The 14,646-nt window shown below is 38.0% G+C and overlaps 2 protein-coding genes across 3 annotated transcripts; both read right to left on the bottom strand.

Annotated features, from left to right (window-relative positions):
* Positions 1–89: 89 nt before the first annotated feature.
* On the bottom strand, positions 90–5,574 carry LOC107840770 (putative late blight resistance protein homolog R1B-16). Of its 2 annotated transcripts, XM_016684674.2 has the most exons (3): positions 4,897–5,574; positions 1,583–4,298; positions 90–730 (listed from the first exon to the last, which is right to left on the bottom strand). In XM_016684674.2, exons 2-3 carry the CDS (start codon positions 4,257–4,259, stop codon positions 723–725), a joined length of 2,685 nt encoding a protein of 894 aa, XP_016540160.1. In that variant the 5' UTR covers positions 4,260–4,298; positions 4,897–5,574; the 3' UTR covers positions 90–722. The 2 variants fall into 2 exon arrangements, with proteins under 2 accessions (XP_016540160.1, XP_016540158.1); XM_016684672.2 differs by having other exon boundaries at positions 90–4,298.
* Positions 5,575–5,712: 138 nt separating this feature from the next.
* On the bottom strand, positions 5,713–7,900 carry LOC107876266 (putative late blight resistance protein homolog R1A-10). Its single transcript, XM_047396668.1, has 2 exons — positions 7,736–7,900; positions 5,713–7,165 (listed from the first exon to the last, which is right to left on the bottom strand). The coding sequence occupies exon 2, from the start codon at positions 7,124–7,126 to the stop codon at positions 5,978–5,980; it is 1,149 nt and encodes a 382-aa protein (XP_047252624.1). The 5' UTR covers positions 7,127–7,165; positions 7,736–7,900; the 3' UTR covers positions 5,713–5,977.
* Positions 7,901–14,646: the final 6,746 nt, after the last annotated feature.

Raw genomic sequence — 14,646 nt, 5'->3', positions numbered from 1 at the left:
TTCCGAAGAGCAGAAGACATGTAAACATTGTTCATCAGGATTGTTCGTCAGGATCATCTGTTGCAAATGACTTGACATCTTCAGCAACATTTTTCGAATCTTCCAATGTCTATAGATTTAGACAAAATCCCCACAACCGAGATACATTTATCTATAATCTGCTTCCCGATAGTCTCAAATTAAGATGGTAATGCTTCATTTATAAACACAGCTCTATTTAAGAGATAAACATCCAGTACCCCTCGAACTATGACCAAAGTTGCAACGATGCATCCAGCTCTAGATGCTTTACTCTTAAAAAGGTTCCAACTCTCGCATGGATCGATCCATGGAACCCGTCAACAATGAAGTACACTTACCATTTAAATTTTTTGGTATCATGTCTGCTAGCTGCGCCGCTAACGGATCACCATACAAATGCACATTTCCGTTCATTTAATAAATAACATTACCAACTAAAATGAGTGTGCGATTGTGTTAACCATTGTGAGCTCATGAACTCAAAACTTTAGAAATGCCCAACTGAGTAATATTACTAAATATTCTTTCAACGCAAAAATATGTTACAATACATAAGGGATCACATCTCCTTGGAACCCACACGTTGCTTGAAACCGATAATATAGTGGTAATTTGCGACGAGGAACCGAAATGAAATCCCAAGTGTTCAATCCTTCTGCCCTTGAACTCCTTTGCTAATATTCTTCTGAATCAGAACTACTCTAGTCCACTGAGAAGAAACAAAAAGGGCAGTAGAAGTTTGACAAGTCACATTATTCAGATGCAGATTTAGAGCGTGTTCAACCAAACTCACATCTTTCAACTCAACCTCATGTGACAACACACATACACACACTGGCAGACACAAGAATACACATATGACAATCATTTAAAAGTGTGACAAATATTTTGAATCCGCTGACTCTAAATTATGGATTTTCAATAAAGCATCTTGAGCAAATCATAAGGGAATATGTGAGATGTTATCGACTTGAGTTCTTCCTCTTTGACTTAGAAAAGTTTTAACAGAGGATTCTGCATTCAGTTCCAGAAGTTTATGCAATCACTTGTCAGCTAAAAAGGATGACAAAAATACGTTATAATAGGACCCCGTGAAGTTGGAGTGTGTCGTAGCAAATTCGGACATGGTGGGTACAAGCTCCTTTACTCTTTATTTATTATCATATACTAATTTTTCTTTTTTTTGTGCTAATATCACTAGTTATTTTGGTCATTGTAAAAGAAAAGAACTTTTTTATGACTAGAACTTGGTAACGGCTTATTAACTATTCAGCAGTATGCTGTATTTACACAAGCTAGACAAGCATTGAATATGAATAAATATTTTGTTCATACTATTAGTTCATTTAAGTAAATAAATATAATTTTCATATTTGTTTTGTCATAGTGCCTATAAATATAATTATGAACACTTTTAAGTAAAGTTTTAACTAATTTTGTCGAAGTTATTTCTATAAAAGAATATGGGGGACAAGTTATATGGGGGACAACTAAGTAACTTTTGTGTATGACTTGACTTGAGAAAATGAGAAAAGTGTAACCTTGATAAATATATACTTACATGGATCGGAGATACGAACATCCACAGGGTCGTTTCCGAGGTCTTCTTGTTCTTTATGAATTCGTGCTGCAGATTCCCCAAGTTCGGGAAGATACTTTGTTAACTCAATCAGTTGTAGTGTGTGGATTTCTGCAAACTCAATGGGTATCTCTTTCAAATATCTGCACTCTTTAAGCATGAGGCGCTCAAGGACAGGAAAATTGTCATCTGTGGCTTTCCAGTACTTGACATCATTATCTTCAATTAACAAAATCTTCAATCGAGTAAATCCCCTGACTTTTGGATACCATTCTTCGCCACAACAAGCAGCATACAGCAGCTTCAGCACCTCAAGGTTAGGCAACTCAGCAATGATGTCCAAGTATGACCATCTTACTGAAGTAAGTCTTAACTTCAGCTTCTTGAGCGTTGCTGGAAAAGCTTCTGCACTTGCTGGCCAAAATCCTCCAAAACGAAATGTAAGACTCAATGTTTCAAGTTTCTGCAGATGGACGATATTGTTGAGAAGACCAGTGTCCCGAATACTCATAGAGCCAGTGTCATATCCAAGGATTCCTAATTCTTTGACATTCTGAATCCCCATAATAACCTCCTTCGTGCAACAATCCGAAGACAAATTAGAAATAGTTTGTATGTTTGAAAAACCCATGTGACTCCCTTTGTCATCAGATAGGCTTGGGGGATTTGGCAGATGAAATTCGGGCAGTTTGAGATGCCTTAATTGCATTAGTCCCCAAATTTGCACTGGACAATTATTGTCTTCAGTTGGGTAAAGATACCCTTGAACAATGAATGTCTGTAGATTCCATAACCTACAGATTTCTGGAGGTATGTCTAAATTCTCCTCATGACATTGCAATGATAGGTACCTCAACCAGATGAGGCTTAGTATCTGTAGAGAGAAATTATCAATCTCTCCATGTCCCATCTCCAAGACTTTGAGTAATTTGAAGTGAATAAGCTCTGATTTGAGAACACGAGAAAACATTAAATCCTCAAAATGAAAAGAGAAAATAGAACGGGTTCGTTTCAAAAGATCATTGTTGTCATGATCTCTCAACTTACGATGTACAGGGGTAAGAAGAGCCCTATAAAGACCATAGGGACAATAAAAAATTTCATCACCAGTCACCCGTTTAAAGGGCTGCATTTTTTGCATACTGAGATATCGACATTCTGAATCTGAGTAATCAAGCACAATGTCGTTCATGGTAAAAACATTTCCCCTTTGAATTTCTCTCATGCACAGGTCATATATTAGATCATGAACCTTACATGATCTAATTTTTGTTCCATCTACACTTGTCTTGCAGACGAGAACTAGACATCTATCAACAAGCTCTTGCAAACACTTCTCAGCCTCTCCTTCCAAATCATTTTCCAACTTCAGGAACCCCTCAGCCATCCATGATCTCATCAAATTCTTCGCTGGTATCTCACTGTCTTCTGGAAAAATTCCGAAATGCAGAAGACATGTTTTTAGATCGCTAGTCAAGTGATTGTAACTCAACCCAAGCACATGTGAACATTGTTCATCAGGATCATTTGTGATGAATGACGTGACATCTATGGCGACACTTTCCCAATCTTCTATTTCCCTTTTATATTTGAGAAGCCCAGCAACCACGACAATAGTTAGTGGTAACCCGTGACATTTCTCTGCGATTTTCTTCCCAATAGTCTCAAACTCAGATGACAATGCTTCGTTTGAAAATGCTGCACTTTTAAAAAGGTTCCAACTCTCATCTTGATCCATGAAGTTCATCTGCATGGAAAGATTCTCTGTACCAGCATTGCGAGCTACTTCGTTGTTACGGGTAGTCAACAGTATTCGACTCCCTGCATTGTCTTCAGTTGGAAAGCATCGTCTCACGCCATCCCACACTTCACAACTCCAGATATCATCCAAGACAATTAAGTACCTCTTTCTCTTTAAACTTTTCTGCAGCATATCTGCTAGCTCTGCTTCATCTTTCGTCTTAACCATGTCATCCATTTTGATCCTCGATTGCAGAAGGCTCAGCAAAATTTCCTTTATGTTGTGCTGTTGAGATACAATAGCCCAGGCACGAACATCAAAACGGCGTAGAATTGATTCATGATTGTAAACTTCTTTCGCTAATGTTGTTTTACCTATGCCTCCCATCCCGACAATTGGGATGACTTTGGGTTCACCAGAGTAGCTTCCAGTCAGATCTTCTAACAAGCGTTCCTTTTGATCATCACGTCCAATCATATTATTGTTAAAATTCAGAATATCGTTTGTTGAACTTGAAAAATCATGAACCAATGATTCCTTTGATACTTGTTTGCCTTTATCTTGATTCTTTGTCGACTCTTTCCGGCTACGATCCATGTCCTCTGCTACTTGTTGCAGGGTATCAGAAAGCCTCTCATGTGTCTTTTCATCATTTGCCAATACAACTTCAGTTACTCTTAGTTGAATTGTGTGTTCAGCAGCACTTGCAACTTCTTTTACCTCTACTTCGAAATCCGTCATTTCCCAACAAACATTGTTTTTCTCAAAGTTCTTGACAAATACTTCCAGGGAACTAACCTTTTCATGAAGAGCGCAAAATTCTTCTCTGTGATCACAGAACAGAGATCGCATCGGAGAATTGGATGTCAAGAGCGATTCTATTGTTCTCATAAGAGATGCCACACTTGCATGAGCCATATCTACTGTATTCTTGTTTTTGTCCTTAGCGATTATAACCTGAAAGTTGCAGCTTGCAAGAGGTCAATGATATTGCAGATAACATGATTTGCAAAGTTGCAAAAAGTGAGGCATAAACTAAACAAGATCAGGTTATTTATCAGTCTTAATCATGGCTACCACAAAGAGGCTAACTTAATTGCTGACCAACGAGTTGCACTGTAACCTGCAACGGCGAAGCAAACGCTAAATGGTCCTTACTTGCAGGGGCAGAGTCAGCCTTAAAGCTACGGATTCAGCAAAATTCAGTAGCTTTAGCTCATTTAATGTGTAAAAAAACAATTTAAGAAGTTGTTACACCCGTGTTTGCTTACTCAGGTAATGTTTTCTTAGGATGATGTATAGATCTACCGAAAATATAGACTTTTACTATATTGATTGGGACGCTTTAAGAAGTTGTCACACCCCTGTCAAATCCTCAAAAAATGCACAACTTCTGAAAGATCCGATATTTAATCAACATTATTTTTGAAGAGTTGGAGCAACATAAATATATACATTACAAAGAGCTAAATTACACATTGATAAGCAAGCAACTACAAGTGTTGTTTTGCTCTAAAACTTTAATTAAATGAGAGAGTAATTAAGGGAAACTAACCTTTCAATGGAAGATCGATCATACAGCTTCAAAATCACTGAAAGAGATATTTGAGAAAAGGATAGAAGAAATGACAATATTATGAGTATCAATAAACAAATGTGTAAAGAACAAAAGATTCAGTACCTAAACAAGATAACATTTGAGTGGTTGAAATGATATCTGAAGAATTTATTTTGAGAAAACAGCCTAAAGGATCCCTTAGCATTAAATAGTAGGTTCACTTAGGTCCCTGATATCTAATGCTGACATAAATGGTCCTTTATGTTTCCCAAAAGGATGCATTTTTGGTCTTGGTCAACGAGAAAACACTATTATATTTTGAACCCGTCAAATTTACATCTTAAATCCGCCTTTGTCCTTCTCTTACAATGAAGTTTATCAACTTCAATAATTTTACATATTGTTTCATATTATTGATGAATTATTATTCAATATATCAGTGATTATTGTGTAATTGGAGGGATGTGCATGGACTAATGGCTAGTATAGAGCCTCCATGTTGGAGTTTTAATCAACACAAGTTCATTTTGATGAACAGCTTCGCTTATGCCGAGGATACGTTGTTCAAGAGTTGAACTTAATTTTTGGGGATGAGTTACTTTCACTTGTTATGTTTACTTGCCGACTTTGCCTTCTTTTTTGTTTTGCTTGGCAGGATCGTCAACCCATTGATCGCTTTGTTGAGAAAAAGAAAAAAACAACCCATTCATCAATGATAATGAACAGTATGCAAAGCAACCGCAATACTAGCAGTTTCCAATTTCATAGAAATCAAAGCCCCCCCCCCAAGTATTTGTATTTTTTTATAAATGATTTTCGTTGGATTTTTAATTTTTTTTTAAATTTTGTTCCATCTCGACTTTTCTTGCAGACGAGGACTAGACATCTATCGACAAGCTCTTGCAAACACTTCTCAGCCTCTCCTTCCAAATCATTTTCCATCTTCAGGAACCCCTCAGCCATCCATGATCTCACCAATCTCTTCACTGGAATATCTGTCTTCTGGAAAAATTCCGAAATGCAGAAGACATGTTTTTAGATTGTTTGTCAAGTGATCGTAACTCAACCCAAGCACACGTTAACATCGTTCATTAGGATCATTTGTGATGAATGACTTGACATCTTTAGCAACACTTTTCCAATCTTCTATTGTCCTTTTAGATTTGAGAAGCCCTGCAACCACAACAATTGTTAGTGGTAACCCGTGACATTCATCTGCAATTTGCTTTCCAACAGTCTCGAACTCATATGGTAATGCTTCACTTGAGAATGCTGCACTTTTGAAAAGACTCCAACTCTCATCTTGATCCATGAAGCTCATCCGCAAAGAAAGATTCTCTACACCAGCATAACAAGCTACTTCATCGTTACGGGTAGTCAATAGTATTCGACTCCCTGCATTGTCTTCAGTCGGAAAGCATCGTCTCGCGCCATCCCACACTTCACAACTCCAGATATCATCCAAGACAATTAAGTACCTCTTTCTCTTTAAACTTTTCTGCAGCATGTCCGCTAGCTCTGCTTCACCTTTCGTCTTAACCGTGTCATACATTTTGATCGTCGATTGTAGAAGGCTCAGCAAAATTTCCTTTATGTTGTGCTGTTGAGATACAGTAGCCCCGGCACGAACATTAAAACGGCGTAGAATTGATTCATGATTGTAAACTTCTTTCGCTAATGTTGTTTTACCTATGCCTCCCATCCCGACTATCGGGATGACTTTCTGTTCGCCAGAGTAGCTTATACTCAGATCTTCTAACAAGCGTTCCTTTTGATCATCACGTCCAACCATATTGTTGTTAACATTCAGAATACTTTTTGTTGAACTTGAAAAATCTTGAACCAATGATCCCTCTGATACTTGTTTGCCTTTATCTTGAATCTTTGTCGACTCTTTCCAGATACGATCCATGTCCTCTGCTACTTGTTGCAGGGTATCAGCAAGCCTCTCATGTGTCTTTTCATCATTTGCCAATACAACTTCAGTTAGTTTAATTGTGTGCTCAACGACATTTGCAACTTCTTTTAGCTCTACTTCAAAATCTGTCATATCCACAGAAACATTGTTTTTCTCAAAGTGCTTGACAAATACTTCCAGGGAACTAACTTTTTCATCCAGAGCGCAAAATTCTTCTCTGTAATCACAGGATAGAGATTGCATCGGTGAATTGGATGTCAAGAGCGATTCCACTGTTCTCATAAGAGAAGCCACACTTGCATGAGCCATATCTACTGTATTCTCGTTTTTGTCCTTTGCGATTATAACCTGAAAGTTGCAGGTTGCAAGAGGTCAATGGTATTGCAGATAACATGCTTTGCGAAGTTGCAAAAAGTGAGGCATAAACTAAACAAGATCAGGTAATTTATTAGTCTTAATCATGGCTACTACAAAGAGGCTAACTTAATTGCTGACCAACAAGTTGCACTGCAATCTGCAACGGCAAAGCAAACGCTAAATGGTCCTTACTTACAGGGGTAGAGTCAGCTACGGATTCAGCAAAATTAGGTAGCTTTAGCTCACTTAATGGTCCTTAATTGCTGGCCCCGCCTTTGCCTACTTAGGTAATGTTCTCTTAGGATGATGTATAGATCTACTGAAAAATATAGACTTTTACTATATTGATTGGGACACTTTAAAAAGTTTTTACACAGATCCTCAAAAAATGCACAACTTTTGAAGGATCCAACACGTAATCAACGTTATTTTTGAAGAGTTGGAGCAACATAAATATATATAGTACAAAGAGCTAAATTACACATTGATAAGCAAGTCACTACAAGTGTTGCTTTGCTCTAAAACTTTAATTAAATGAGAGAGTAATTAAGGGAAACTAACCTTTCAATGGAAGATCATACAGCTTCAAAATCACTGAAAGAGATATTTGAGAAAAGGATAGACAATATTATGAGTAACAATAAACAAATGTGTAAAGAACAAAAGATACACAGTACCTAAACAAGATAACATCTGAGTGGCTGAAATGATATCTGAAGAATTTATCTTGTGAAAACAGCCTAAAGGATCCCTTAACATTAAATAGTAGGTTCACTTAGGTCCCTGTTATCTAATGCTGGACATTTTTATCTTGGTCAACGAGAAAACACTATTATATTTTGAACCCGTCAAATTTAAATCTTAAATCCCCCTTTGTCCTTCTCTTACAAATATATTAAATTTAAACTCCTTTCTTTTTTATTTGATTCTCTGGTTTTGACTTGGCACTAAGTTTAAGAAAGTAAAGAAATTGCATCTCCTAAGAAGCCCCAAAATAATGGTAAATTTAAAGTTTTAACAGTATGAACTCTCCTTAGCTAACATCACTATGAATCAAACGCAACTCCCGTGCTTTAGCTGTAGGAAAGGAACACAAAATTCACAACTCACAAGCATTCAGAGACGGATTTGATCATTTCCTTTTGTTGTTCTATCATTGAGAAGCTATTGTTTTGATGTGTTCGTAAATGTCGTTAACAGCACTTTCAGTTATTCCCACTACTTGTCTGCCCATATGCAAATATGGTTGCTGCAAAAGAAGTACGATGACATTAATTTAATGGTTTACCTTCAAACGATAAGCAATTGAATAAGGTACAATGGTTCTACTATTTATCCCATTTAGAGCGGAGAGAGCAACATCTCTAGCCCCTTGTTCATAAACATTGCGAGTTGAACACGCTGGGTCAAAGACATAATCTGGCACGTAAAGAAACAAGTAAGCAGACAAAACTAAAAAATCAGAACCTAGACCAAGTGATGTCATTGCACTTGGTGTTTTAGGATCGAACGCAGCAGATTATAATGTTGTGGCATTTGTGTCACATGTCTTTACTGCACCGTACTCGATTTTACATGTTTATTAAAGGGGATCCATCAGATCAGATATACATGGAGGTTGAGCTTAGGAGGCTGACATGGTTAAATCATACCTTAACAAAGCTTGGTAATGCGATCCCTGTACTCATGGGTGATGATCTGCTTCCTGGCTATGTCTCATCAAGGTATAATATATTTGTTAGAGCTGTGACCTGAATTTCGTTGATCTGGACCTGAAAGTTTCGCGGTGCGACCCATGTTTGTGATTTTCAATTCACCCCTGCGGTATGGACCTTTATGTTTTTGGACCTAGGACCTATTTGTACGCACGTATTATATAAGTGCGAATTAGTGGGCTGTTGTCACATACATGAAATTGAGACTATTCTCTCCAACATTGTACTCTCTCTCCATTGTAGTGAAACCTTCTTTACCTCTGCTCGTGGTTTTTCCCGCAAGGGTTTTGTCACGACCCGAACCGAGGCCCTGGCCGTGACGAGCATTCCGAACCATGAAAGCCCAGACACCCTTCTAACTTGAAATCATATACACCATTCATACATAAATAAGGAAATACAAAAATTATAGCAAGACGGAATCATGTTCATAAATCTGATTTGAATTTAGCATTGAAGAACGAAATTCAAAACTAACTAGCAACATCTGCAAACTGTCTGCGAAGTCTCTACTACATACTCTCTAACACAATCTGAAAGCTGGGACAAGGCCCCCAGTAGACCAAAACCATAACCACTAATAATTGTTTGAAAATAAACAGGCCTTCCGGAATATAGAAGGCTCACCAACTGGACACTGCAACTCTGTTTGATGAATTCTACTGCTTATCTGTACCCCTAGACCGAGCCTCAGAACCTGTGAGGTAGCGGAGGGGAGTCAATACAATGTACTGGTACACAAAGTAATCCAAAATAAAACTTTTATATAAGTAAAATAGTGGAGAGCAATTTGTTAAAACATCATGCATAAAGAGTTCTCAAAACACATGGGCACTTTCTGAAAATCATAAGTCATTCTTGTCAATGCAATGTCTGTTCTTTGTATTACTTCTGAGTTAGGTGGCACTCCCCTACAACTCTGATATTCCACGGGCTATATGAAATCCGCCATTGATTCGGCGGGGAAGCCCCCAACCCAAGTATGCCGCAAGGGTTGGAGTCTGATTCTGATACGCCACACGGCACTAGGCCAGCGTAATATAATATACCCGGATCGGCAAATCACGGTTTTGGGCAATGAGTTATCTGAAATCGTTCCCTCTTCAGGGAACCACCTAACATCTCTTTATGTCCTATTTTAGCCTATTTCGAACATGCATCATTCTGAAATTCTAAAACATGAAAGTCTGATATCTGTATTAGTCTGTGTCTGTTATGGCATTATCTGAGTTGGTATCGTCATACCAAGACTTGCAAGTCATTATTCTGAGCCATATATGATTATTTAATTCTAAAACAATGTTCAGGCCGCTTGATCATGCATATAGTGTAAGAAGAGTCATATCTCTAATCATAAGTCAAGGCTTTTCATTCATTCAACAAATTTCATTAAGTAGTGGCCAACTTCTCAAAAACATTCCTGAATTTTCTTTGGTTATCAATCTCAATATTTAAAATTATTAAAGCATTCCTCTCTCCCATTCTTAATCATCATGAATTTCACATAAGACAAATAGTATCTTGAATCATTCTGTAAACCATAAAATGTAAGGATTCATAACTTGTAAATCAAATAATAAAGTAATGGGAGAGGAAGATTATATATTTCATTCTCTCAATTCACAATTCATGGTTTTCAATTCATACGCATATATATACAATTCAAATCAATTTGGTGAAAGGCCTAAAGACCAAAACAATATTATCGAAGCTTCTAAAACATGAGTGTACTCATAAATTCAAAAACCCCTTTGGTAAAATCATGATTTCTATACCCATGAGATTTTAGGAAAACCCCACGCACCTTGATTATGAAGAATAATGGCTGATCCTTGAAGCCTACGGTTTGGGGATTCCAAATCTCCGATTAATTTTGAAAACCCACGGTTGAATCTTGAGTTTCTTGGAGGAGAAGTATCTGAACTAGGGTTTTTGTTTTGACGAAAATCTTGAGAATGTCATATATTATGCTTGTAGAGGTCTTAATCTCCTATTTGGACGTTTTAAGAGACTTAAAAAAAGTCCAAACTACCCTTGTTAGCTTCTAAGTGAAACTGGAAAAATTTAAATTGGGAACCCGATCTTATGGGCCACCGCGATGCGCCACTATCGCGGTGGCTTATTGGAAATTGACGAATGGGAATTCGGCCCACTTTGCGACGCACCACCATCGCAGAGTCTCACTGGAAATTGACCATCGTCATTTACACCCTCTCCGCAACGCGCCAAGGACAGGAATAGCAGTGTTTTACGACTAGGACTTAAATTAACCATAACTCCTTCACCGAGTGTCCATTTTGGACAAATCTTATGTCGACGGAAACTTATTCGATCGTCTACGTGATGAAAAGTTGAAATCTAAGGAGTTCTACAGGGAAAAAAGTATAAATCATTCTTGAAGCCAACATTTGATACTTTATGGACAAAAAATTTAGCTAGAAAAAACTTTGGGGCGTTACAATATCTCCCTCTTGGGAACATTCGTCCCCGAATGTTGACGCGGGACACAGACAAGCATAATTTCAAGCATACTAAGGCATCGAAAGAACAAGGCAAGGATTGTACCTTCCATTTTGTCATCCGCTGGATTAAAAAGGTTTAGGTATCTAGCTCTCATGTCAACTTCCGATTCGCAAGTTGCTTCTTCAATTTTCTAGTTTCTCCACAACACTTTAACTTAGGATATCTCTTTGCTCCTCAATCTTCTAACTTGGCGACCCAAAATTTCTACAAGCTCTTCTTTAGAGGATAAGGAGTCTGTCACTTTGATTTCTTCGATTGGCAACACTAAAGAATGGTCTCCAATACACTTCTTCAACATAGATATATGAAATACCGAATGGACAAAACCCAAAATGGCAGGCAATTCTAACTCATACGCAACTTCACCTATCCTTCTCACAATCTGATATGGCCCTACATAGCGAGGACTCAGCTTACCTTTTTTCCCGAATCGCATGACTCCCTTCATGGGAGAAACCTTGAAAAACATCCAATCTCCAACCTCAAACTCTAGATCTCTTCTCCTAACGTCGACGTAGGATTTATGACGACTCTGAGCTATCTTAAGTTGTTCTCTAATGACTTTCACATCCTCTATTGCCTGATGAACAAGATCAGGCTCAAACATCTGCATCTCACCTACTTCATACCATCCTATAGGAGACCTACATCTTCTCTCATACAATGCCTCAAATGGTGCCATTTTAATACTGGAATGGAAACTGTTATTATATGCGAACTCTATCAATGGCAAGTGCTCTACCCAACTACCTTTAAAATCAATCACGCAGGCCCTCAACATATCCTCAAGGGTCTGGATGGTGCGCTCAGCTTGCTGTCTGTCTGAGGGTGGAAAGCCGTGCTCAAATTCACTTGGGTGCCTAAACCCTTTTGAAACGATCTCCAAAACTATGAAGAAAACTGTGTACCTAGGTCAACTATGATGGACACAGGTGCCCCATGCAAGTGAACTATTTCTGCAATGAACAGTTTGGCATAATCCTCTCCCAAATAATTAGTCCTGATAGAAAGTGAGCTGACTTGGTCAGTCTATTTACAATCACCCAAATGGAATCATACTGGTTTCGGGACCTCGGAAATGAAGTCCATATTAATCATCTCCCACTTCCACAAAGGCAAAGCTATCTCTTGAACAACCGCTCCTCCATCCTTGAAATCCAAAAGTCGCACTCCTAGATTTGCAAGTCGGTGAATATCCTTCACCATCTCCCTCTTCTCTTTCCCCACATGAGAAAGACTGCCCATGGATAACCTGCTGAGGGCATCGGCTACCACATTCACCTTGCCCGGATGATAGTGCAGGCTCATGTCATAGTCCTTTAAAAGTTTCAACCATCGCCTCTGCCTGAGATTCAATTCTTTCTGCGAGAAAACATACTGTAAACTCTTGTGGTCAGTAAATATATCAACATGTACCCCATACAAATAGTGCCGCCATATCTTAAGTGCAAAAACCACAGCCGCTAACTCCAAGTCATGAGTAGGATGGTTCCGCTCATGCACCTTCAACTGCCTAGATGCAAAAGCCACTACCTTACCGTGCTGCATAAGAACACACCCAAGTCCCACTCGGGAAGCATCACAGTATACAACAAAACCTTCTATACCCTCCGGAAGAGTTAAAACAGGAGCAGTAGTCAACTTGTCTTTCAGCTTCTCAAAACTATTCTCACAAGAGTCAGACCACAAAAACTTCACCTTTTTCTGGGTCAACTTAGTAAGTGGTGCAGCTATGGAAGAAAAACTCTCTACGAACCTGCTATAATAACACGGGGAGCATAGAGGTTTAGTTGTTCGTTTTTTTAGCAAACTAAAAGTTGTTCATTTTTTTAGCAAACTTCACATCTTGCTGGAATTTTAGCAAAGAGGTTTAGTTGTTCGTTTTTTTTCAAGAAATACTAAAAGTAACATTCATGAATGACTATGACCGGGGAGCGTAGAGTGTATGCGAACCTTACCCCTACCTTAGAGGTAGAAAGGATGTTTCCGATAGATGAGGAAAAGCAAATCAATGCAATCCAAAAAAAGAAGTAACAGATGTGAAATCATAACAAAGCATGATGATTTATATAAATTCTTGCATTTGAGGTCTTTAGCATAACTGAATTTAAGGTTCACAGTTTTGAGCAAAAAATATAAACTTGTATGGCGAAAAAGAGAACACAACGAGTGTAGTGTCCCGATCTATCCGTAATCTCTCCAATTTCTTCACTGAAATCTCACTGTCTTATTTGAAAAATTCCGAAAAACAGAAGACATGTAAACGTTGTTCATCAGGATCATCTGTTGCAAATGACTTGACATCTTCAGCAACATCTTTAGAATCTTTCAACGTCTTTAGATTTTGACAAAATCCCAACAACAGAGGTGACATTTGTCTATAATCTGCTTCCCGATAGTCTCAAATTCAGATGGTTCTGCTTCATTTACAAACAATAAAAAGTACTTCTAGCGGAACATCAACAGTAAAAAGTAACACATGAGAATCACCATATAAATGCACATTTCCGTTCATTTAATAGATAACGTTACCAAATAAAATGAGTATGCGATCCTGTTAACCATTCTGAGCTCATGAACTCAGAACTTTAGTAATGCCCAACTGAGTAATTACTAAAAATTCTATCAACCCAAAAATATGTTACAATACATAAGGGATCACATCTCCTTGGAAGCCACACATTGCTTGAAACCGATAATATAGTGGTAATTTGCGACAGAGGAACCGAAATGAAATCTCAAGAGTTCAATCCTTCTTCCCTTGAACTCCTTAGCTAATGTTCTTCTGAATCAGAATCACTCTCCTCCACTGAGAAGAAACAAGAAGCGTCAGTAGAAGTTTGACAAGTCACATTATTTAGATGTAGATTTAGCGCATGTTCAACCAAACTCACATCTTTCAGCTCAAATTCATGTGAGAAACACATACACACACGTGCGCAAACACACATACGAAAATCATTTAAAAGTGTGACAAAACACTGGATCGTATCTACTAAAGCATCTCGAGAGAATCATTGCGAGATGTAATCGACTGGAGTTCTTCCTCTTTGACATGGAACAAAACTTTTAATAAAGGATTCTGTCTTTCATGTAAGAATCAAATCGTCTTACCAATTGAGGGAAAATTCAGTGAACAATAAGAAAAGGAAAACATGCATTCAGTTTCAAAAGTAATTTTTAGGAGTTTATGCGAACTGATATATAATATTGCACTTGTCGGCTAAAAAGGAA

Source organism: Capsicum annuum, chromosome 9, assembly GCF_002878395.1.
Source record: "Capsicum annuum cultivar UCD-10X-F1 chromosome 9, UCD10Xv1.1, whole genome shotgun sequence".
NCBI lineage: Eukaryota > Viridiplantae > Streptophyta > Magnoliopsida > Solanales > Solanaceae > Capsicum > Capsicum annuum.
This window is presented reverse-complemented; position numbering and strand designations above follow the sequence as displayed.